General features: G+C 44.1%; 1 protein-coding gene across 2 annotated transcripts in view; it reads right to left on the bottom strand.

Moving 5' to 3' along the window:
• The window catches only part of tmem260 (transmembrane protein 260), a 34922-nt gene extending 11907 nt beyond the window's left edge, over positions 1 to 23015 (bottom strand). For both annotated transcript variants that reach the window (XR_007450940.1, XM_049596567.1), the window contains exons 1-10: positions 22636 to 23015; positions 18958 to 18989; positions 17251 to 17402; positions 8112 to 8289; positions 7886 to 7999; positions 7465 to 7644; positions 7134 to 7174; positions 4832 to 4918; positions 2582 to 2690; positions 2116 to 2288 (exon numbers count right to left, since the gene is read on the bottom strand). Coding sequence is in view for 1 of the 2 variants with exons in the window: in XM_049596567.1 (XP_049452524.1) it covers positions 2116 to 2288; positions 2582 to 2690; positions 4832 to 4918; positions 7134 to 7174; positions 7465 to 7644; positions 7886 to 7999; positions 8112 to 8289; positions 17251 to 17402; positions 18958 to 18989; positions 22636 to 22744 (1175 nt within the window). In the remaining variant the exon portion in view is untranslated. The remainder of the gene's footprint in view (positions 1 to 2115; positions 2289 to 2581; positions 2691 to 4831; positions 4919 to 7133; positions 7175 to 7464; positions 7645 to 7885; positions 8000 to 8111; positions 8290 to 17250; positions 17403 to 18957; positions 18990 to 22635) is intronic.

The raw sequence follows: 23015 nt of genomic DNA, 5'->3' as shown, positions 1-23015 counted from the left end.
AAATCAGGTTGACTCAGGGAAAACTTATGCATGGGGATTTTAGAAGGAACTAGAATGAGAGGGGAGTTTTTATTTCACTTTAACTTTACCAAACAGAAGAATTTTAAAAAGTAACTTAGGGCACATTTGGTTTTAGCGTAGTTACTACAACAGGGATATTATAAAGTAAAACTGAATCCACAGATTAATTCACAGAGATTGTACAGAGTGCTTTTTGATGTCAGAACAACCAAGAGAAACTTGGTCACTAATAGCCTGTAGAAGTACGATACAATGCAACTACAGTTATGAGTAACTTTTTCTTTTCATCATTTTGTGTGTATTTTCTGTCAAGTTCACTGCCATACTGTGATCTCATTTTTGCAGGTGTAGAATTTGATTTTATAATTGTCTCTAAAGTGTATGTTGCAAACTGTCTTTATGTCTTAACCCCAACAAAGTAAAGACTCTTATGGCAGCTGCTTTTTGGGATGGGCTCTATTGAAATATAACAACCCAAGGACAAAACGAACTATGAGTCCTACACTGTGAGTCCTAACCCAAAGGTTAACACCAAAGGTTTCACCTGTGAGAAATAATCGCTGAAAACATGATAAAAGACTGGGGACTATAGAGTGCTGAATTGTGGAGTAAGACTGTGAAACAGAGTTCACCATTTTTGTGTTCAGGATTTTTCAGGAAGGACTGAAATCATGGCTCAATTATGCACTGGAGCCATCCTTATCATAACCACTCATCTACACTACTATATCAACACTAGAGCATCGGTGGTTCTCCCGTTCAATCGCGACTTACAACACTTACTTCCTGCAGCCTACAGTTTGCTAGCTAGCTATTAGCTAATGTCAACACAAACTGTGTGTGTGTATTCTATCCTGTATCTATACACCCATGTAAACCATATGAGAACCAATCTGCAAAAGTATGTGTTAATGAACCACCTGAGCCAGACCAGCAAGCCACAAACTTTATGCATTATATTAGCACAACTATCAGGACTGAGACAGATAAATACAAAGGACTGAATGCCGCAGTGCTGCTCTGTGTGTGTGTGTGTGTTTGTGTGTGTGTGTGTGTGTGTGTGTGTTTGAGAGAAAGAGAGAGTGAGACGGAGACGGAGATGGGGGAGAGAAGGTGGAAGGCGGACTGTTGCACACAATGTTTCTGTGAGTTCTTACCAACCTATGTGGACAGCTGCTTTGTCACTTTGTTACACATAACAGCTGCACTGACTGCTTTGGCTCTTTACTGAGAGGCGTCAATGTTGCCACCATATTGGACGGGCAAGACTGGCCTGTCAGACACACCCCCAGCATGTCAGAGCCAAGAATACTGCTCATTTTTGCATTATTTTTAAAACGAACTTTATATACTTGGCATGTTGGCTGCGTGGTTAATGACACATTTTTCTGTGGTGTGACAAGCGTCGTTTTTTAAACATGGGTTTTCCTATTCCTTTTCCTTTGCCAGTAGACCAGAGCTGTGTGCACAGCTCTGCAGCAGATGAACATGCCTTTCTGTGAGTGGGTTTGTTTTTCTTTTGGTGTGTCATGTTCGACATTATGGATAGGCCGGAGAACAGGTAGAGACGGTAGAGAGAAGCATGGAAGCCTGTGAAAACTTTACGATGGTTATTTCTTTTTCTCAGATCTCTTACTAATTCAGTCTCTCTGTCAAACTTGGTGTACACTAATTTGGATCGATGGTTAAGTGCTGCCTGGGCAGAGACAGACGGTAATTTGTGGCGGCGCGTCATTGCATCTTGCCGGTAAAGGAGCTAAAATTAGAACATTTACCTGGGTGTTGTGTTCCCATTAATGCTGATCAGAGCCAGAGACAATAAATACCTGTGACTACACAGAGTCATTTACACGGGTGTGAGTGCTGATTAAAACCTTTCCCATTGCATCAAAGAGCCAGATGTTAGCAGGTGTTTGTGGGGGTTTTGTGCAGTGGGAAGGGGCTTTATAGTCATTGTTTGATTTCAAACCCCATGTGTTTTACCCAAAGAATGGAAAACATATCAAAACACTGTTCAGATATTTGTGGACTACGGTGCATGTTTTCATCACACCCATCAGGAAGTTTATTACTGTAACTGAGTGCAATGCTCACCTGTGATTGGTGCGCACCATATGTGCCAGCAGAGCCATGGTGAGGACCCAGCCTGTGGTCTTCCACACCCCCCCACGGCCCAGTCTCCTCTCCAGCTCAGTGTGTGTCCGGCTCAAGCCAAGGCCTGCCAGCACACACACTGCAGCATCGCTCTGCAGCCAGAAACGCTCAACCTGCAGGAAGTGAGTGTACAGGTGAATACAGACAAAAACACACACACGTCAGTGTTTCCTGTAGTTTTTTTTAGTTCAGTCCTGGGGTTACTAATGTACCTATTCCAGGATCTGCACCATATATACTGCTGTTTCAGTGCTTTAACTCCAAGATGTGTGTGCTGCCTACTGTATATAGATTTCTTATATGTTGAAAATTGCATTGTAAATCAATGTATAGCACATATAGATACATTAGAAACATTTTGGCTTTTAATGAGAATGTCAAAATGGGTTTAAGTGTCATAGCTCACCACTCCAAGCAGAAGGGGTCTGCTGATGTCCAGGTTGGCTCTCCAGGCAAAAAACAGTGAGTAGACCAGCAGCATGGCAGTCAGCAGCCAGGACACTGAGCGACACGTCCTAACATAGGGAACGCCACTGGTTATTCAACAGTGTTCCTGCAGCTTGTGGTTAGTTTTTAGATGTTTTTAAAACTTTTAATGCCACTTGCCATGAAATTTAGGATCAATTTTACAATCATCAAAACAGAAGGAAAAATTAAAATGATCTTAGGGTTATGGACAATTTTGTCCCAATGTTTATTATGACAGGGTTGCATGGTGGTGCAGTGGTTAGCACTGTCACCTCACAGCAAGAGGGTCCCTGGTTCTACCCCAGGGTGGCGTAGCCCATCTGTGGAGTTTGCATGTTCTCCCCGTGTCAGCGTGGGCTTTCTCCAGGTACTCCTGCTTCCTCCGACAGTCCAAAGACATGCAGGTTAATTGGTGACTCTAAATTGGCCGTAGGTGTGAATTTAAGTGTGAATGTGAGTGTGAATGGTTGTCTGTCTCTATGTGTCAACCCTGTGATAGTCTGGCGACATATCCAGGGTGTACCCCGCCTCTCGTCCAACATCAGCTGGGATAGGCAGCAGGATAAGCAGTTACAAAAAAACAAGCAAACAACAAACACATGTTTATTATAACTTTAAATGTCACTGTTTTGTCCTTTTTGTCTGTGAAATACCTGACACTTGTTGGCAAGTTTTTTGGGGCATGAAATCTTGGTTAAACAGCAAATTTTCATGGAATTTTCACTTTCCCATATCATCAACAGAACAGTGACAGCTAGCTAGCAGACAGTGGATCCTCTGCTCTGAGTATCCTATCCAGAAACAAAATCTAAGCATTGTTGGTTCCACTATCCTGATATCGGTGTGTTAATGTGAGAGGCAGTCAGTATATATTTTTTTTAAATAGAAGTTACCAATTATTTTGCGATTTTACAATGCAAAGTAAAAAAAATACTCATAAAATCCTACTTCCTGTGTCTTAGCATATTTAAACCATTTGAAAGATTGCTTTTAGAAATTATAATACCAATTAAGGCATTTTTAATTAATAAATTCAACAGCATTTAAGACTTTTTAAGGATCCACAGGAACCCTGTTCAGTATACAAATATTTTCTAATTTTATTATCACACATGAATATTGTTCTATACACTCCTGGACTGCAATTTCCACATATCTAGTCTAATGTATTATTTTGTCTGTTTACTCTTCCAAAATATTCTTGTTTTGAATAAGTCCATAAAAACATTAATGCAGGGATGGAGATCACAAGCCCTAGAGCAAATGTATACGCCAGCCAGCTAAGAGGTGCATGATTGATTTTCTAATGCAGACTGAGTCATAATGAGCTGGTGCCAACCGCTGAATCACAAACTCATTACAGTACAGCTGTAAAATGTACTTATGCACAAAAAAGAAAACACGTTAGCCTCATGGCAATAACAAATCATCATCTGAACCTGAAGAGACACTTTCAAGCCTGAGAAAATGACTTTTGGTTTCCAACAAATTGATCTGATGGGCTCTGCTGACTGGTCACTGATACATATGGTCTAGATTCTTGATTTTGTTTTTTCTTAATATTATGCAGAATCAGTTAAGGAAAATAAATGCTGATTTTTTTTCGTAAATAAGGGTTGTTGTGTTTTTACATACAAACAGTTTCACTCCACATTTCAACATTAGGTAAATCAGCATTTGCATGGCTTCCTTTTGGCATCCTATGAAATGACCTTGCTCTTTTTCATCTGTGTGTGTATGCAGCCAAGTTTATCAAAGTGCACCCCAGGAGAGGGGAAGCAGGGGGTGGCTGGCCGGTGCACCACAGAGCCCCAGGGCTTCGCTAGGCTTTATCAGCTCCACCCCACAGACCCTAGAAAAGCCACTGCTGTAATGAATTACTGGATCACAACGCCACACTGCCACATACAGATACATACAAGCAGCGATTTACTCGTCCACACAAACATGTTTTTGAAAATCCAAAATACACATCAACCTCTCTTGATTTGAATGTGGAGCGTTGCGACAGCTTGACAGTTAGGTGCCTCAGTGTTTTTTTGTATTCTCTTTTTCTAAGATCAGCATTTTGTCAGTGGTTTTGTTCCCTGTCTTTTACTCCAGGGGATTAGGTTTTTGGTTGAAGTGGCTGCTGAGATGTATGTGACAGAGTTTGGTGTTTTGTATGCTGCCGTTTCGCTCATCCTACCTGTCCCATGAGGAGAGAAGAAGGCCTATTCCTGCCAGCAGCAGAACAGGAAGCGAAAGGTCTTGCAGGCAGTGGTCCAACTGGGCCCTGCACACACACACAAACACACATATTAGATATATGATGGACACCAAAGACAAGCTCAATTACCCTCCCTGCTACTGAACTCAAGGACACCAATTATTAAATGCCCTCCATCCCCTATCAAAACAAACTCCTTGGACTGTGCGCTCCTCCTTTCAATCGGATTGACAGATACGAATGACTGTGTCATCCACCCCCCGCTGCCCCATCCTCTCCTCACAGTGCCTGTCAGTCACAGAGCGCTTGCTCAGAGCAGAGAGATAGTTTCCTGCCTCTTCCTTAATACCCATCTCTATTTGACAGCTTATTGAGTCTCTATATCTCCCAATGTACACTATGTGTGAATGTGCTCACGAGCGTGTGTTTGTGGGTGTGTGTGTCAGCTTCTCCAGCGGGTTTACGTCTCCAGTGCGACATGCCTGTCATGTTCGCCTCTCTTCCCCATCTTGAAGGTGTGCTTGTCCATCAAGCAGCAGGGGTGATGGAAAGGGGTGGGTGCCTGGCAGAGGGGGGGCTGGTAGTGGGGGGTCTTAAGACGCACATGCACCCCCATCCCGTCAGCTGGAGAAAGATACCAGGAGTGGGATGACTGCGGTGGTGGTGGCAGTGGTGGTATCGGGGAGCAGGGGAGGGGGATCGGGTGGAGGAGGTGGGGAGGGGGGGTTTGCTGGAGTGGAAAAATACAATTTCTCCAGCTCTATTGCAGTGTCTGTCATCACAGCTTGTCACGCTTAAACACCAGAGCTGAGTGATCATTTCAAACTGCTGGAGAAACAGAACACAGCGATTTGGCCCTCTAAGCAGGTTCAGTTCTGCTTTGATGGGAGAGAGTGGAATGGGAAGAACAAAAGCTGCTGGGGAGGAGAGAGACTGAGAGAGAGATGGGCTGCAGAAATGACTCTGGGCTCTCAGAACAGATTGGAGTGCCTCTGGTTAAACCTGTGTAAAACACCGCAACCGGCGCAAAAAGTGGTTGGGTCCTTCATTTGTAGAACCACGTGTGCCCTCACTGTGCTCAGATCAAATCAGTTTTCTCTATTGTTTGTTTTCTCACTCCATCTGAAGGCCTAACCACACTGAAAGCATCTGACCCACATTTGAAGTACACCTTTAGTTTGAGGCATTATGAGATATGTCTAACTGCTTTGACACCCCTACTCTCAATTTTGTAACATGAAATGAGGACCCAGCAACCAAAGGTGTTTTTTTCTGCAGCTGCAGTGCCTGATCAGAAGGCTGGTCCCAAGTATCTTTATTAGTGTTCTACTGCCAACCAACTTACGCAGCAACATGCACCCAACACTTGCCCTCCTGCCCTATGTTTAAATTAATAGGGATATATGTTAAGCATACAAACTTGTGCCTGCCTACAGTCAAATAGCGACCTTTTCCCAAAATACTGTTGGTTCTGTGGTGCTGGGACTTCATATTACATTACTCAAATAGAAATGTAAAGAGATGTAGAGATAAGGTTTCTCTAATATACAAAATTGCTTAAATTGCAACCTTTTACTAAAATGCTGATAGTTCTGTGGTGTTGGCATGTCAAATCTGATGCCTGCAGTGCGCCATAGGAGCATTAGTTGACATGTTTCAAATGAGGTGCATTGATTATCACATTCAGTGCATTTGGGCCTTAAGTAGGAACAGAACACAAAGGTTGTAAAGACAACCAATAATATAGTATAAGAATACTACGTAATTACTGTTCATGGGACACCCACCTCATGCCATGAGCGTTCCAGGAGAGGCTGTCTGAAGATGTGCATGGTCAAGGGCGTCCATATCAAGAATGACAACTATGACAGTATATTGTTTTAAAAGAATTGTTTTAACTTAAGTGGATGGTGGAGTCCACACTACAACTATAATGACAGCAGTGGTGAATGATATCGTTAGGATCGATTTTATGGTTCATTAAAAATAAACACTATCATTAACCATCTTCCTGGGCTGTAGAACAGCTGGAGCGCACAGCGTGTTCTTGATGCCACTGTTTCGTTAGCGTGGATGCTCACATCGTTATTGTTATAGTAATTGTTCTTGGCGTGAATGACCCTTTATCCCCATTTTTAAACAGTGTCACTACCATCCCAGGAATCCTGTTCAATTTACTTCAAAATACATAATAAATGGCTGCATTTAGTATTTAAATCATGTGGACAATTTAGCAGAAAGACAAAAGACAAAAAGCTGAAAAAAGGCCAAGCAGACTCACTTTAGCATCAATGTCAGGTTGACAGAGCTCTCCGTCTTTGCCTGCAAACACAAAAAGAATACAATTAAAACCTGATGCTCTGATGAAAGCAACTAGGTCGAAACATCAGCGTGTTTGTTTGACATGGCCAGAATAAACTGGTCAAATTGAGATCAGTCAGCTTTGTCCTGAATGTCTGTGTGCTACCTTTTTATCTTTGGGTGTAAAACGTTAGAACTAAAATGAAAACCACTGAAATACAAGATAAAAAAATGTCACCAGAGCAAATGTACCAACAACTGGCACATGAGAAAAACCACTTAGAGTAGTATGTTAGTTTAGCAGGAAGTACCAGACTGAAGGTGCCATATTCAGCCCTCAGCAGGTGGGTCAGCAGGCCTGACAGGGTGGTCTGATCCCCCCAGCTCCAGCGGGCTGTGTTCAAGTAGGAGGAGATGGGCAGGTAGATGTATGGCAGAAAGCCAGTGAGGAAACACACTCCCAGAGACACCAGGCCACGCAAAGACAGCTCCTGTCGGGATTGTTTGGACAGTGATGCTCTCAGTTTTTTAATATAAATATGGAAGCAAAATTAAATGCATCCCAAGAAGCTCAATTTTGTTATTACACATGACTTGATTTTTAATATCGATATGGCAAGTGTATATGGAATGGAAACAAGGCCTACTTTCCTTACTTGTCTTGGGGTTTCTTAAACACACATTTCAAATCTGTTCTATGTGAGCTTCTATAAATAAAACCCCAGAACTTACCCGGAGAGAGTAAAGATGGTGAAGGACCCAGGGAATGATGACCAGCACATAAAGCACCAGGGTGTGCTGGTTACAGAGCCCCAAACCGCAGCACAGCGCTCCCCAGTGTGCAATCTGACAAGGTCAAGCATTTGAGCACAGCACTGAGTCCAATTTGAAGTTATCTAAGGAATGATCAGAGGAAACTTAAAGACACAGGCCCCCGATGAGGGTCGCACTGAGTTACCTTCACTCTCTGGGTGGTGTTTTCAGCACAGTGGAAGCTGGCAGTCAAGAAGAAGAGCAGACCAGTGAAAAGATTGTTGAGGGTGAAGACCTCTGCCACCATGGACCACTGCCAGCTCAGCCTGGACACAGCAAACACGCCCCCAGCAAGTACTGCTCCGGGGCCGGGGCCTACCAACCTGATGGTGAGGGAGGAGAGGCCTTCATTATACACAACTTTAGAAAGACCTGGGACTTGCCACACACACCCAAGAATATCTTAGGTGTATTTTGAATCACGTACAGTACCTGGATCTAACAAAATTCAGTAATCAGACAGGCTAATATTTAAATACACCGATCCTAGCCTTACTTTTCTTTCACTTATTTTATTTGATCTAAGTTTTACTGAAGTGTCACAAAAAAGGGAGAACAACAAAGTCAGCAGCTTCACACGAAATTAAAATTTTGAAAGCCACAACTTCCCCCCAGACTAATTTGGGGACCCATTATAATCTTCCCTCGACCCGAGTTTGCTTCTCGGACAAGACCTTGAAAAACACCCAGTAAACTGGGCCATTCACATATCATGAGAACTCCCTCCCCGGCAGCCGGTTGATCTCGAGCAGACTGGCACAGAAACCACCGTGGTAGAGATAGCACTTTATCCTCAGCTTCTTAAATATAATGTGTGCACAAAAGTTTTTCCCCTTCCTCCTCTCCTGTACTGTCTCCATCTCCTTTGCGGTAATTGAAGCAAACTTGGGATAATCTGTCATACGCTAAGACCCACCACTTACTAAAATGAGAGACAGAGAGGGAGAGAGAGAGGCGACAAATGATGGGGAGAAGGGAAAGAAAAGAAAAATAGTGCAGAGAAGTGTGCGTTAAAGGGGTGAGACAGTGTGCGGGATAAAGGATGAAATATAGAAAAGGGAAGAAAAAAGTTCAAGAAGAGAGAGGGGAAAAAAGAGAAAGGAGAAAAAAAAAGCAGCCCAGTCCCCGGCATGCTGGCTCTGAAATATGAGCAGGCTCGACAATTAGGGAAGTCAGGCAGTATGGCCCTTTCCGCCATTGTGTGGAGTGGCTTAGAGTCCTCATCAGCCTATCAGCTAACTGACAGGCAGAGAGCTGCTCTATTCAGCACCGCAGATACAAGCTGCAGGCCAAACGGCTGCCAGGTCCCTTATGACCCCACAATCCCTTGCCGGTGACAGCTTCAAGCTCCATAGCAAATTAGGCGCTCTCACATTACAATCGCAGAAGACAGATTCCATTAACGGTATCTGAAATTGAGTAGAGAGCAGGCCCGTTATCAGACCTGACTCATAAGCACCGCCATTAATCACAAGGCATGATACCATTTATACATTTCCAGCTCTCTGCCTGCCGCTGTGATAGTCAGCCACAAAAGGCCTGATGAGACTTAGGCTAGGGGAACAATGGAGCTTTCTGAGGAAAGCGCGGTAAATCAGGAAAAAAAGGAGAGGGAGAGCGAGAGCAGGGTAGAAAAAAAACTCTTGCTTGCTGACTACTTCCCCTTTTTTCTTGGGCTTTCTCTCTCCTTCTCTCCACTATTTTTCCTCTGTGTTCACTGTAAGGCGAGCTTGGTGAATGAGTGTGTGTGTGTGTGTGTGTGTGTGTGTGTGTGTGTGTGTGCGTGTGTGTGTGTGTGTGCGCGCGCGCACTTTAAAGGGGGGGGGGGGGTTGGCTGTGTTGATGGGGCGTCTAGGAGTGGGTCTTAATAAGAGATAGCAGCGTCTTTCTCGCTGCACCGCTCCAGGAATTAGTTGTAACTTGAAGGAAGGATGAAGGAGGATGGGGTGGAGGGGGGCAGATGGGGACTTTTGTTGAGGTGCAGAGACCCCCCGCACCCATAATTTTACCTCCCTGCATGACAATTAACCCATAGCTCATACACCTAGCAGGGGGGCTGATTTCGGGGCAGCACTGGGTGCAGAGCAGTCATGGGGGTCCACGGACGAGGTTATTACACCGAGTGTGTCCCTGCTTCTGAAGCCTCGCCTGATAGTCAGGCAGCACTCGTCACATATTCAGAGACACACACACAAACATGCACACACACACATTCCTGTTCTTCAACTTCTTTATTCTCCCCGAGTGCCTGACAAATCTCTCTGTTAGAGCTTGTCAGTCCGTAAGAGCCCAGTGATGTGTGTACAGTGCGGGCTGTAAATGACCTGTCTGTCTGCGCAGGACCACCTGGGTCCCAGTCAGCCTCTCAAGCCTCTCCACAGCTCATTCTCCGGGCTGGCTGCTCCCAGGGCGTGCAGATAAAGCAGGACACATTCTGACACCAGTGTGGCCGTGTTCCCTGTTATCATGACTCAATGCGGTGCAGGGATGCTGCTGTGCTGAAATGTTGTGGCTCAGTGACAATGGCCTGGTTGAGATGTGGCAGGAGAATAACACGGCTGACAACGAGACTATTTTACCCTGCACTGATCCACCCTGCCAAAATGTCTGTGTCATCACTTGGGTAATTAACTGAATGACAAATATTATGCATGAAGTCTGGAATGAAGCACAAACTTGGTAGTAATGTACATGGATAGAAAGAAAATTACCAATAATTCAACTTTTATTTATTTATTTATTTATTTTTGCTAAAAATCACACATAAGGAATGAAAACGGTGAAATAGAAAAAAATTAGAAAATATTTAGTATAAAACTGTCCTGAAGACAGGTTAAACAAAAAAGATCAAAGGTAAATAAAAACTAATGAATGACAATGATACAACAGGCTCTGGTAAGCGATGCCCCCTTCAAGGACACAACAAAAGCTCAGTATAATCACTTTGAAGTGTCAAAATGGGACCTGCCTCATTTACTCCCTCAGTTCTACAGTACGGGCCAGAGACGTGCCAGCACCAGTCGTCTGTGCTAAATAACAGCACACAAATAAGCCTACACCAGCACTCTGCGCTGAATGAGGCTTCACAATGGAGCTGGCCAAGGGAGCCACTGTCGCACACCACCCCGGGGAACAGACAATACCACAGCTGTGCCATCGCGGATCAGCGCTGCACTGTTCTCTAACCGAGTGGTGGTTTGGGGAAGCAGCGCTGGAAAAGAATCACACATTCCTGAAGAGGGTAGAGAGCCCGAGAGAGGAGGTGGCCTGCTCGGGCTGAGGCGGAGGTTTCCAGCTGGCCCTCGCTGACACCCCAGGGCTCTCCTCTGGCCAGGACACCAGGCAGGGTACTTAGTAGCTATTATATGACAGTGGTAAGTGTCTGATGCACTGCATTGAAATTTCAAAGCCAAGCAGCGACTGATGTACAAATATAGGCTTTGAAATGATACAATATGTATATGTGTCAGGAAAACAAATGCTATTTAAAACACCAAAAAGTATTTTAAAGTCAGCCAGTGTATGGACTCATGTTATCATTTTTAAAAATATGTTTTTTTCTAACCAACACACACATCTAGTTACATTTACTTGACAAACAGAGTGCTTGTTAGCGTGTGAATGTATCATGACTGCATCCGAAATCACATAATTTGCACTACATACCCCATGTGTATAATATCATTCAATGTACTTTTGTGTACCTAAAAAAACATGCATCTTTGCAGACACAGAGAGCTGTAATTTCCATGTCACTTCATCAGAGCCTTCTTGCCGGGTGGAGATGCGTAACCATGGTAACATGTACCAACCTCAGCTCTACCAGTAATTGAAACATAATTTTAAAACTATATTATTATACCAAGTGAAATGACATCTTACAATTCTTACTTACTTACACTTAAATTGGGTCTTTGTTGACATTACAGAGCTGTCTTGGTCATTGTCCATTATGAACGTTGTCCACTAGTGCATTGCATTGTGGGATAATTACTCCAGCGTAGTGTCAGTGTTATACTATAATATTTCATCAGAAATAGTAAGCAATTCATATACTGTTGGTTTCAGAGATAATGAAAAATTCAACATACTGTTTTAGCCTACTACTGATTTTAGAGACAGCTAATATCTTCTGTGGCTATGTAGGAGCTTTCCAATGTTAAAAATGACATCATCTGGGTTCTTTTGGTTTGGGATTTTTAGCAGAAAGCCTGTTTTGCAAACTGGGGAACAGACATGAAAAGATACGGACGCTTACCAGGCTGGGAGAGTTTAATGAAAGATGCTACTCAGTTGCATTATAGGAAATGTGGGATCCAGTGTTATAGGTGCTTGACACTAAATGACAGGATATTTTTGGCCTCTGCTGCTTTGATTTTGACTCTTCTTATTCAAAATTCATCTCTTGTAAGTCTCCTAACTTTATGGAAGTGCAAGACTAAATCACTGGAGTGCTCCTTTAAATAAATGATTTCAAGTAAACTGTAGTTAAAGACTAACATCTAACACGTTATCAGTGTTTTAATTGTGAAGAGCATGACAGTATCACATCATTAATTGCACTGACATGAATTTGCCATATCATGACACTTATTGATATCATCATCACTTATATCATGATATTGATTTCAGCCATACAACCCAGCTGTTTTAAAGACATATTATTGACATAATTAAATTCTATTTTAAACTAGATACCCAGTAAATGCTTCTACTTATTTGTTTTTGATGTGAAATTATGTTACAAAAGAACCAACAGTCATCACCAAAATTTCACATTATTAATGTTGAGGTAAAAATAATACATGTTATTTCATTCCTTCAGCATTGCTCAGCCCTAATCCTTTTTTGTAGCTGACTTTCAAAACAGTATATTGGAATCTGGGATGCCACAGCCTAATTTCCAACCAGTCACCAAACCAGGCACTTCCCTGTCTTCCCTGCCTCATTCCGTTGTATGAAGAGGAGGCTGTCTGCTCGAACAGAGAGGAGGGTAAATAAGGGTCCCGGTGCTGCCGCTCAGACACCCCTCCTCCAGGAGAGTGCTCCAGTGCTCCGAGTGCGTGTAAAATTAATCACCACAATTCTGCTCAAACAATGCAGCCACTGACATGACAATTTCTTCCAGAATGCCATCTTAATCTCCACCCAACACACAAAAATTACAGGAAGAGGAGAAAAAAAAAACAATTTACAAAAACCCTATGTTTATGCAATTCACTGAATGCCATTTTTATTGCTGCCTTTTCCAACAAAGTCATTAGGCACACACCAGTGATACATAAATGTTGCTGTATAGATTCCATTAACTAATTCTGGGTGAATTGTAATTGCCGAGTCTGATCCGTCTCCGTGCCTGGTGCCTTAATAAGACTGCCTGTGGTGGGTGAGGAATGTAATATTGACGTCCGAGGCAGACACAATCTCGGGCCCACGGGCGAAAGGAATATTAAACTGGTACTGTATTCTGCTGTCTATCTAGCCCTCCTCCCTCCTCCTCTCTATCCCCATCCCATAGCCAGTAATGAGGAAATAACATCTTCATTAGACATCTGTTTAACTGTATTAGAGGATGAGTCCTGGGGGAACCATTGGTCATGCTGAGGATGGGGGGAGTAAAGGAGGTCTGTTGGACTACAATATGACGGATGAGATACTGCAGAAATGGAACAAAAGGTCTAGAGATTGAGGCCTTTTAAACAGACAAACCTAAAATTGTCCTCTGCATTTTCAGAGGAAAATAGGAATGGGTGTATTCTCTATAGCCACTTGGAATGAAGATTTTATCCGACCATAGCAGATGTGAGACAGAGGGGCAGCTTTGCCACCTGCAGGGAGACGTGAGTACATTATCCAACAAAACAACTCTATTCAGCTGTTTCCGAGCCACCGCAACTCACACTCACAACAAAACTATGCAAATAGCTGCAAAACACGATCCCCACACACACACTGCTCCTGACATGACCCTGACAAGACACACGCAACCCCACCCCTGTGGAAAAACAACCCACCTGAGTGAGGAGGGAAGGTGCCATCAGGACCATATGGTGAAGGTCCTTATAAGGAGCTGGGGACGCAGCACAAGGCAGGGGATGGCACCACGCCCATTCTCAGGTCCACTGAGGTATCAGCTGTGCCACATGGGCCAGCTCTTGGCGGGGGAGCCTCTCGCAGGTGTGCATTTTGTTTCGAGGGCCGCCAGGGAAAGGGGAGGCCATGCACGTTTGCTGCGCTTCAACAGCCCTGTTATGTAATCATGTGATCAAACCAAAAAAGTGCTGATGGCTGAGCGTTGCGAGGTTGTTTTTCTGCTCTGATGGCTGTCAGCACGCTAACGTGTCTGCTCCTGGTTTCTCAGGATAAGCTCAGGAATGGAGAGAGATTCCTCCCAGGTAGCAGAGATTCAGAGCAGCTTTAGCAGATAAACTGTGAAACGAGAGAGCACAGAATACCGAGCTGTCTGGATTATCCTGCTATGAAGGGTGCATTCCTCTAGAGACTCAGGGCTGAGGAGGCCTTTAGCATTCCACAGGCAAAATGTTTCTTTCTGTGAACCTCCGAGTGCAATCGATAGTAATTATCATTACGTCCACCATCCTCAAAGGCTTGTCAGGGCATGGTGTGAAAACATAACAAGACATGCAATTTGGCCATCAAACCATATGATCAAGCCAAGAGAACTGTAATTGACAAATCAAAGGGAGGCTAAGTGCTACATTTAAACTTATGCAAGAGAGAGAAGTGGCTTCCAAGCCTATCAACTTACATTCCCCCACATTAAACACGGCAATCTGGCCGACTAATTTAAATTGATACATCAAAGGCTTGCCATGTTGGGTATACTCCAGATGAATTTCAAGGTCTTACAATTTACTATTTGAGAGAAACTGCCTTCAAGTACCCGTATTAACTTCAATACATTTTGCCATCTGAAAATAATCACACAAAGTGATGATTTGTTTGGGGAGGGGGAAAGTCTACTTCTCAGCTGATGCAAACCCAAAAATAAGAAGTAGTGAAAAACTTTATAAGGGCCTCAAAGGAACAAAAACAACAAAATGCATCTCAGAAGTTAATTATGTTGGGAGAAGACACAGCAAACTGGCGTCTCTGCAAGGACAGAGCAGGTATGAACGGGTGTCAACTGGTCAGTTTTGGCATTTCATCTGAGGGAAAGGCCTGGCCAGAGAATCCCTGCAGGGATGTGGCATGACATCTATGCCAGTCGTCTTAGTATGGTCAAAGCACCCAACGCCCTCCGTGCCAGAACCGAGATGGAGGTCTTGACCATCCGGAAACACCCCCCGCCCCCACCCTTCACCCTCTTCATCTTTTGCCCTCTCTGGTAACCCCTCACCAGGCAGAGTCTGCCAGCTGATTCACAGCCACAAGCTCATCCCAAACTAGGCCCTGAGCAGATAATGACTAAAACCTTTTATGCTTATTTTTCAAATTGAAAGCATAGATTATATGTTCATACTTAAGAGCTTATATGGTGTGACTGTGTGCTCTGGCTGGAGTCCTCACTACCCATCATCCCTTGTTGGGGAGTGGGTGGGGTTGGAGGTCCTCATAATGACTTTTCACTTGACCATAATCCAAAATTGGATCTAAATCCCCAGAGATTACAAACAGGGCTACAGTTAACATGCACACACTGTGAGCCAAATATCACCCAGACTGCATGGATATTTTCTGGCCCCAAAATAACTGTCTGTAAATGTCTGGCCAAGAACAGAGTCCAATCCTCCAATTGACTGGTAACTCATCAAATGTATTAAGACTAGGGGGGCAGTACAGTTACAAAGCCAGAAAGCCCCAAAAAAGAAGCAGTGTTTCCTTCTCTTTCTTGCTGTCCTCTCCTTATTTTTTTTCCTGTCCTGTCCTGGGAAGATTGGTTGAAACTGGCAAGTTCTGATTCACCTCTGAGAAGCAGTAAGGCGAGGCAGGGTGTAAGACTGATGCAGTCTGGGTTTAGGGCCAGTCCCCTGAGTAGCACTTCCTCCCAAGCCCCTGCCCTTCTGCAGCAGGGCTGGCCCTGCACCCTAACCTACTCCAGACCACCTGCCACTTAGCACACACTGGCCAAGCACACAGGAAGTAGGCCCAGTGCTGAGCACCTGGGAACACACAAAACTCCATTCTCACCTGCTTTCCCCCCCTACTATCACTGGGTCCCTCACAGCCTGCCAAGGTGTACAGCAGGAAGAAATTACATCATATTCAACAATTCCTATTCTGGATGAGTAAATTAGAAGTATATGACATGCTTGGAAATGTCCCAGTATGCACAAACAGTGACAAAAAGGAAAAATGTCGACACTAAGCTGCCACCAACAATGCAATGTGGAAAATTACTAAGATCAGCAAAAGGGTGATGTAAGGTAGTGCGGCCAACCACAGGAGATAAACACACACACAAAGAGGGAAGGGGTAAAATACTCCTTACATGATAGGGTCAGCAGCAGGCGAAACTGCAGGGTGGTAGATGGCAATGCAGAGACCGTAAACTGTGCTCATGAGCGTGGGGAGAGATGGTTGAAGAGAGGGAAGAGGGAGGAGCAGAGTTAGTGATCCTGTTCCTCTCAGACCCAGGAGGCAAGAAGGGGGGAGATAAGAAATCGTGCCATGTCAGGATTGAGAGCATGCTGGGCAGTGGGGGGGCAGGAGAACAGGGACGTCAGGGTGGGGGTTGGAGGGCGCGATAATTGTGATATACATACACACACACGCACGCTCACAACGGGTGGCTGATGGGTAAACAGGCAGGGCAGGGCGGTGGGAGGGAGGAGTGCGGCTGGGCTCTGCTCCTGAATACTGAACAGAGGATCAGGGACGACACTGCCAGTCTGTCAGGACCCAAAAATACCACTCTCTGTTCCAGACAGCATCAAGATGCAAAACATCAGTGAGGGAATGTTTGAAGACCCCCTCCACTCAAAAACGTCTTCTTTTCATTGTTACTTCCCTCAGATGTTTGACTTTTGCTGTACAGATTGATGCATATGTATAGTTTGTTACTAAATGGCTGCTGTCAGATTCCTTGGCTGAAGGGGGGAGGCTTCTATGTGATTTCCTGAAATCTAAGTTTGACAAGTGCAATTTTGTGACCTAACATTATCAGAGAGCTGCACCGCTTAAAAATGCTCTGTCTGGACATTATTTTCAGTCAAGCACATTCTTTAACGTAAGAGCGCAGTAATCACAGAGCACAGGAACAACACAAATATGACAACAAATTATGGAAAATGACATAGTGAACTTATATTTCATGTGCCTACCTGCAGACAGTAATGCAGAGGGCACCGCACGCTGCAGCCCCCAGCAGGCTACTCATCAGATTGACACTGTGGGCTGGGGAGAGTGAGGGCAGGAGACACATAGCCAGGTGAGCTAGTAGGGTAAAGACAGGGTATCCTGGAGGATGGGCCACCTAAGAATAAAATGACAAAGTGTGAAATCAAAATCCAGAGACGCAATGACAAATAAAGTCACAGCTTCAAGAGAGCAGCAAAGTAATGCCTCATTCAAGATGTGCTTTTGTGGATGGCAAGTTAACAGTTGTGCTTCTTTGGATAAGAGGCATGAAAAGGACACAAGATGCAGAATGAGAATATAGGACGAGACCACAGTGAAGCAGTAAGGATGTTATTTTTACTAGGCCCCCTTCTGACTAAATGGGAAATCTCGTTACTCTTTTGCCCACAGTAGGCGCCAGTAGTGGTGTGCTGTAGAGCTGCAGTAATGGAGAAGCAAGACACATCCCGCCTGGCCTGACCGCAAACTGACTCTGCTATGATACCAGAGCCCTCCTCTCCCTCTCCTCCACCCTCTTCTCACTTCTTTTCCTCTGGCCTCTTCCCAAGGACAGTGCAGCTCCCCGGAGCCCGTGGTAGAGCACGTGGTGCTCGCCAGTCCCAGCCCCCAAACCACCTCCGAGCCGCAGTCATTCTCGCCTGGGGGATCTCGGCAATCACAGCAATTAGCCGCTAAGTCTCCTCCACCCAGATAAGGGCTCAGTCATTAAACACAGACTCATTCCCTGGCACTGATAACACGAGCTATGCAGGCAGTGAGAAGGGGCAGCTCTTCAAATGAGCACAGAGCTGAGGTGAGAGTGTGGATACCTCACCAGTCACCTCAGACACGACAAATGCTCCTTGGTTACATTCAAACATAGAGACAACTCCACCCAAATCAGAGGGACAGGTCGCCCATAGAGCATGTAGGTCAGGAGAAGTCAAGGAGCAGCAAGAGAGGACGTGATGTAGAGAATATAATAAAGAAAAGCAACTCAGCAGACAGCTTAAGTGTTAGTATCAGGTAGCTCCACCAAAATGAGCATCAGCTCAGAGCATGTGGAGACAGGACTGTGTGGCCAACAGGAGTGGACAGATATGCAGCAAAAGGACAGCTGGGGGACGAAGGCCACAGAGAGCACGGGGAGGCAGAACTCTGGAGCTCTGGGGATCAAAAGGGGGGGCCAGCAGCCTGGGGCCCAGGGACGGTCTGCGAGGCCCTGGGGAGGCCTGAAAGGCAGACAGGCAGGCCACACGGACTGCAGCACTAACGGCAGGATTACTGGCATAGTGACACCGACACAGCCTCCCTAAAAGGATCACAGCGGCGTAATAAACTTTATTAAATAATAAAACTTATTATAACTGTTAACCCGATTTAGTTCATTCTTCGCGGCTTACACACACACACAAAAAAGAGGGGTGGATATAATAAGCCTTATACCGTACATAAGGCAAAGCCTACAAAAGCCATCGCCTTACCATTGACTTTAATTGGATTTGAAAAACGGGTTGCAAATTATAGCATTCTCTACTTGCAACTTAGTAAAATAAGTGTATAGAAAAGAAGGGGAAAAACCTGTGGACTGAAAGTAAATTAATCTGCTTTCTGCCCATGCTTAATTAAACTTCCTTAATGCTTATAAGAGTTAATGAGTGAATTGATTAAACAATACAGCTAATACTTACCCCCAGCTCACAAGCAGTGGTGATCAGCTCTCCTGTGGAAGAGAATAGGGGAGGAAATTAATGTAAACCCAATAATTATTATTAAGAGACAAGTCTGCTCCCAAAGTTTTCCCAAATCAAATACTTGCACTGGGGTTTTGCATTAATTTGCCAGGATCAAAACCTACAAATCTTCCCAGTGTGACATTTCCTAAGCGGCACGCTCATTCTCTTCATCTCTCGCTTCTCCCCTGATGCCTCCCTACCCATCTCCAGCACATACACACAGTCATAAACACACACACAAGCCATTAGACTCCCTCTCCAATGCTCTGTCACACAAAGACACACACATATGCTGATCTGAGAATAATGCTTCCAGTCCCATCCTCCCCATGCATCAGGGTCCTTTCCCTTCCTCTTTTTTTTCCCCCCTGCCGCTCTACGTGCCTCTCTCCTGCTCCCACACTCCCAATGCCTCAATGTCTCGTTTAGTCCGTTGGGCACAAACAGAAAGGCAACGTTGGTGACAGTCACAGAATGAGGTAAGCTGTAAAAATAAGAGCCGGTTGCACAATTTTTTGACAAGCTCTGTGTGAGGCACAGCACAAAGTGAAAAGAAAACCCCTAAAAGCTATTTGAGGAAGCTTTAATGTATCTGGGCACAAACCCATTTGTGCCAGAATACACCCAGAGCGTTTCAAATTATACTGATTTCTCACCCAATGTTTGCATCTCCCACTCATGAAAATTGAAATTTGGTTCAGATTAAATGACATTGATAAATGTTTAGGTTCAAGACAGCTCCCTCTACTGGTACCAGAAGGGTAGTCATATCCTCTGTCAATTCAGCCAAAAAAACAGTGGCCTTGTTTCCTGCATCAGTACTGACGGGAGTGTTAGTCTGTTACTGTACCAGTATAAAAGCTAGAAATACGCCTAATAAGTTAATACACATAGCCTAGGAAACAAATGACATTAAAAAGGTTTTTAAATTACTTTTTTTAACTAGACGCTAAAAACAGCAACAGAGTTGAGGTGGTTATTTTCAAACTGTGCATTTAAATAAACATTTGAAGAGCAAGGACATGGACCCCGATGCAGCATCAACCATTATAGAACAGCTGAGTTTCAGATGGCATTGGCTGCATCACTTATTTTGCAACCTTACGGATACAGTGAATTATTATGCCTAAATTCCTGCCACATGAGGGGCCCTAACTCTTATCACTCTAATGGACCATGAAGTCAGAACTCCTCCACCTGCACAGCTTAAATGTTTCACAGCTCCATTTCACCTGGCATGAGCCGCCAGCTACCTGCCATCATTTTACATCACACTTTCTCATCCCTCATCGGTTTCTCAATTTCACTTATTTTCCCTCAGTAGTGGCACACTTTTACACCATTCAACACAGAGGAACTCAAACTAATACTGAGCCAAAACATCCATCTCAGTGCCACAGAGATGCAGTTCTGCAGCCCCAATACTAAAAAGGGAAAAATATTGACTCAACGGGGTAGCAGCATGGGTGCCAAGAGTCTTTGTGATAGTGGAGCATGGGCACCCACACCAGTCTTCCCATAATCCCCATCATTTCCACACTCCACATTCCTAGACAACAGCGTACCCGCGGGGCTGTGCTCAAGCCTCTCCAGGGCACATCACACCTAAAGAGATTAGGACACAGAGACGGAGACCTGGAGAATTCGGAAGGGTGTTCAGCTGGCACTATCAGAGCGGGCATCCTGCACGGTCCCTAAACACTGTGGAGAAGGGGTTGGCCATTTTTTCAAAGGCCCCGTTCGCCAGACAGCAGCACAACCAGCAAGGCTACTCAGTGCTCCAATTGCCTGCTCTCTCCTCGTCTCTCCTCGCTCATATCTGGCCGAGCTTTTCACACGCTTTCATTCTGCAAAATGTGCATTCCCCTCCACAGCAGCTTGTATGCCAGAGCAGCGCAAACCTAACAAGCAGAGCCTTCATGCCCTCAAGTCCACATTTACAAGTTTGTAACCTTGCTATCACTTCTAAACACTGTTTGTAATTGTGCAAGGCAGTCCTTCATGAACTGAATTACAAGAATGTTGGAAAACATGTTGGCCTACAACACAGGAAGGTACCGGGTGAAATACATTTGGAAGCACTGCTATGGCTGGTTCCAGAAAAGTGTAAATTCAATTTATGCAATAAACATGATATCAAATTTACACAGAGTACTCATATTATTTTGTGGGTGAAGATCAGCAATACATTGTCACTGCAAATGGTGTCTATATTACCAACCACTGCAGTGCAGTCAGTATTAGAAATAACGCTCTAAGATATTTTTCCATGTAACCTCAACAGAAAAAACAGCAAATATTGGTTAAAACAATCATTATTGTAGGTATATAAACTGGTAAAATGTTTGACACTAGTGTTGTCACGATACCAAAATCTTTGTTTCGGTAGCAATAACAATATGAATTTCCATACTTTTCGATACTCTTCGGTACTTTTCCTAAGGAAAAGTCCTTTTGGATACAAACCTTTAGAACAATAAATAGTAGGGGTGTAACGGTACCAAAAAATCATGGTTCAGTAAGTACCTTGGTACGGACGTCACGGTTTGGTAACTCAAATGTCCCACCAAGTTTGTGTTGTCTCGTGTTGTCTCCCTTTGCGAGGCAGACTTTCTCTTGTCTTTTTTCACATGCGCCAGCTGCGAATGTTGATACAGGTGTTGTCATACACACCACTTGTGCAATCTATGCTCCAATAGGAACAAGAAAGGCGTTTGTGTGCATAATTGAGTAAAATAAATTAACTGAATTAATTAATTGAATCAATTTCAAAGTACCGATATTTTCCAAATGCAGTATAGTACCGTTTGGAATACTCCAGTACCGCGGTACTATTTCAGTACCGGTATACCGTGCAACACTATTTGACACAGTCAATAACTTTCTAATAACTTTATGAATTACAAATTATTTTGGTACAATTGGCTGAAAATAGTTGCAGGTCAAGTTAATATTGTGATAATTATCATGGAATAAATTCATGTTCATCCACTGGGCCATATTTGTTTTTGATCCTGACATCAGAGTGTCATTAGAACATTTTTAGATTTCAGAGAAACCTTCTAATCACATTCTTTCAGTCAATGGTAACTCAAAAAAGTAACTACATTGCAAAACTCATTTATATAATATAATAAATACGCTTAGTTGCCCAACAGGGCATGGAATTCTTCTTTGCCTCACCAACAGTAATATATGTGCAACGGTTTACATGAAATTGAGGCTATCTAGCAGGCATTATCTCAAATGTATTTACTTGACATTCATTTTTACCTTCAACATTAAATCAGTAGCACAGAGTAGAGTGTGAAAACGGTGCTGGTGTGTGAACTATGTATGTATGTTCTTGCAGGTCAATCTAAAGATATTAATGATGAACACTTTGGAAGCTCACTGAGAACATAGCTTACGTTTCTTACGTCAATCATATATGTATTTTTAAATCAATGCATTAGTGAAACTCTTATGTATGCACATTAGCAAAGTTTTCTGTCTCTCATGTACCTGCAGTACCACGGACAGCACCCGCTTAGCTGCAGCAGCCGCACCAACAAGGCGCCACGCGATTGGCTGTCTGGCAACACAACAAAGCCACATGACCAGAGAAGCATTAGCTAGCTGGCTAGCACCAACCTGAGTCTCCACCGGGGACGGTTCTCTGCACACAGGGCACATACAGGGCGGTGACACAGGCGACAGTAGCGCCTGTCAGTATCCAGCTTGTCCTCTGCTCCGCGGACATTTTTCTTTGTGGATAAACTTCGACCGTTTTCAAACAACCGCTACAAGTCTACTAACTAGCGAGCTAGCTAACGTTAGCAACCATACATTTCGGGCGCTGGGGGCTGTAAATAAAACGGTAAGCTACCAGTTACATTAAAACTGATGTTAGTCAAGAGCTGAAGTAAAGTTAATGTGACACGAAGTAGAGACTTAACTTTACAGTTTTGTTTGTGAAGGTTTGGCAGTTGGCTAAGTTGAAACGTTTCGGTTCCCGGGAAGCAGCAACCCAA

Source organism: Epinephelus fuscoguttatus, linkage group LG14 (genome assembly GCF_011397635.1).
Source record: "Epinephelus fuscoguttatus linkage group LG14, E.fuscoguttatus.final_Chr_v1".
NCBI classification, from domain to species: domain Eukaryota; kingdom Metazoa; phylum Chordata; class Actinopteri; order Perciformes; family Serranidae; genus Epinephelus; species Epinephelus fuscoguttatus.
Note: the sequence above shows the minus strand (reverse complement) of the source record. Positions and strands in the feature narration are given on the sequence as shown.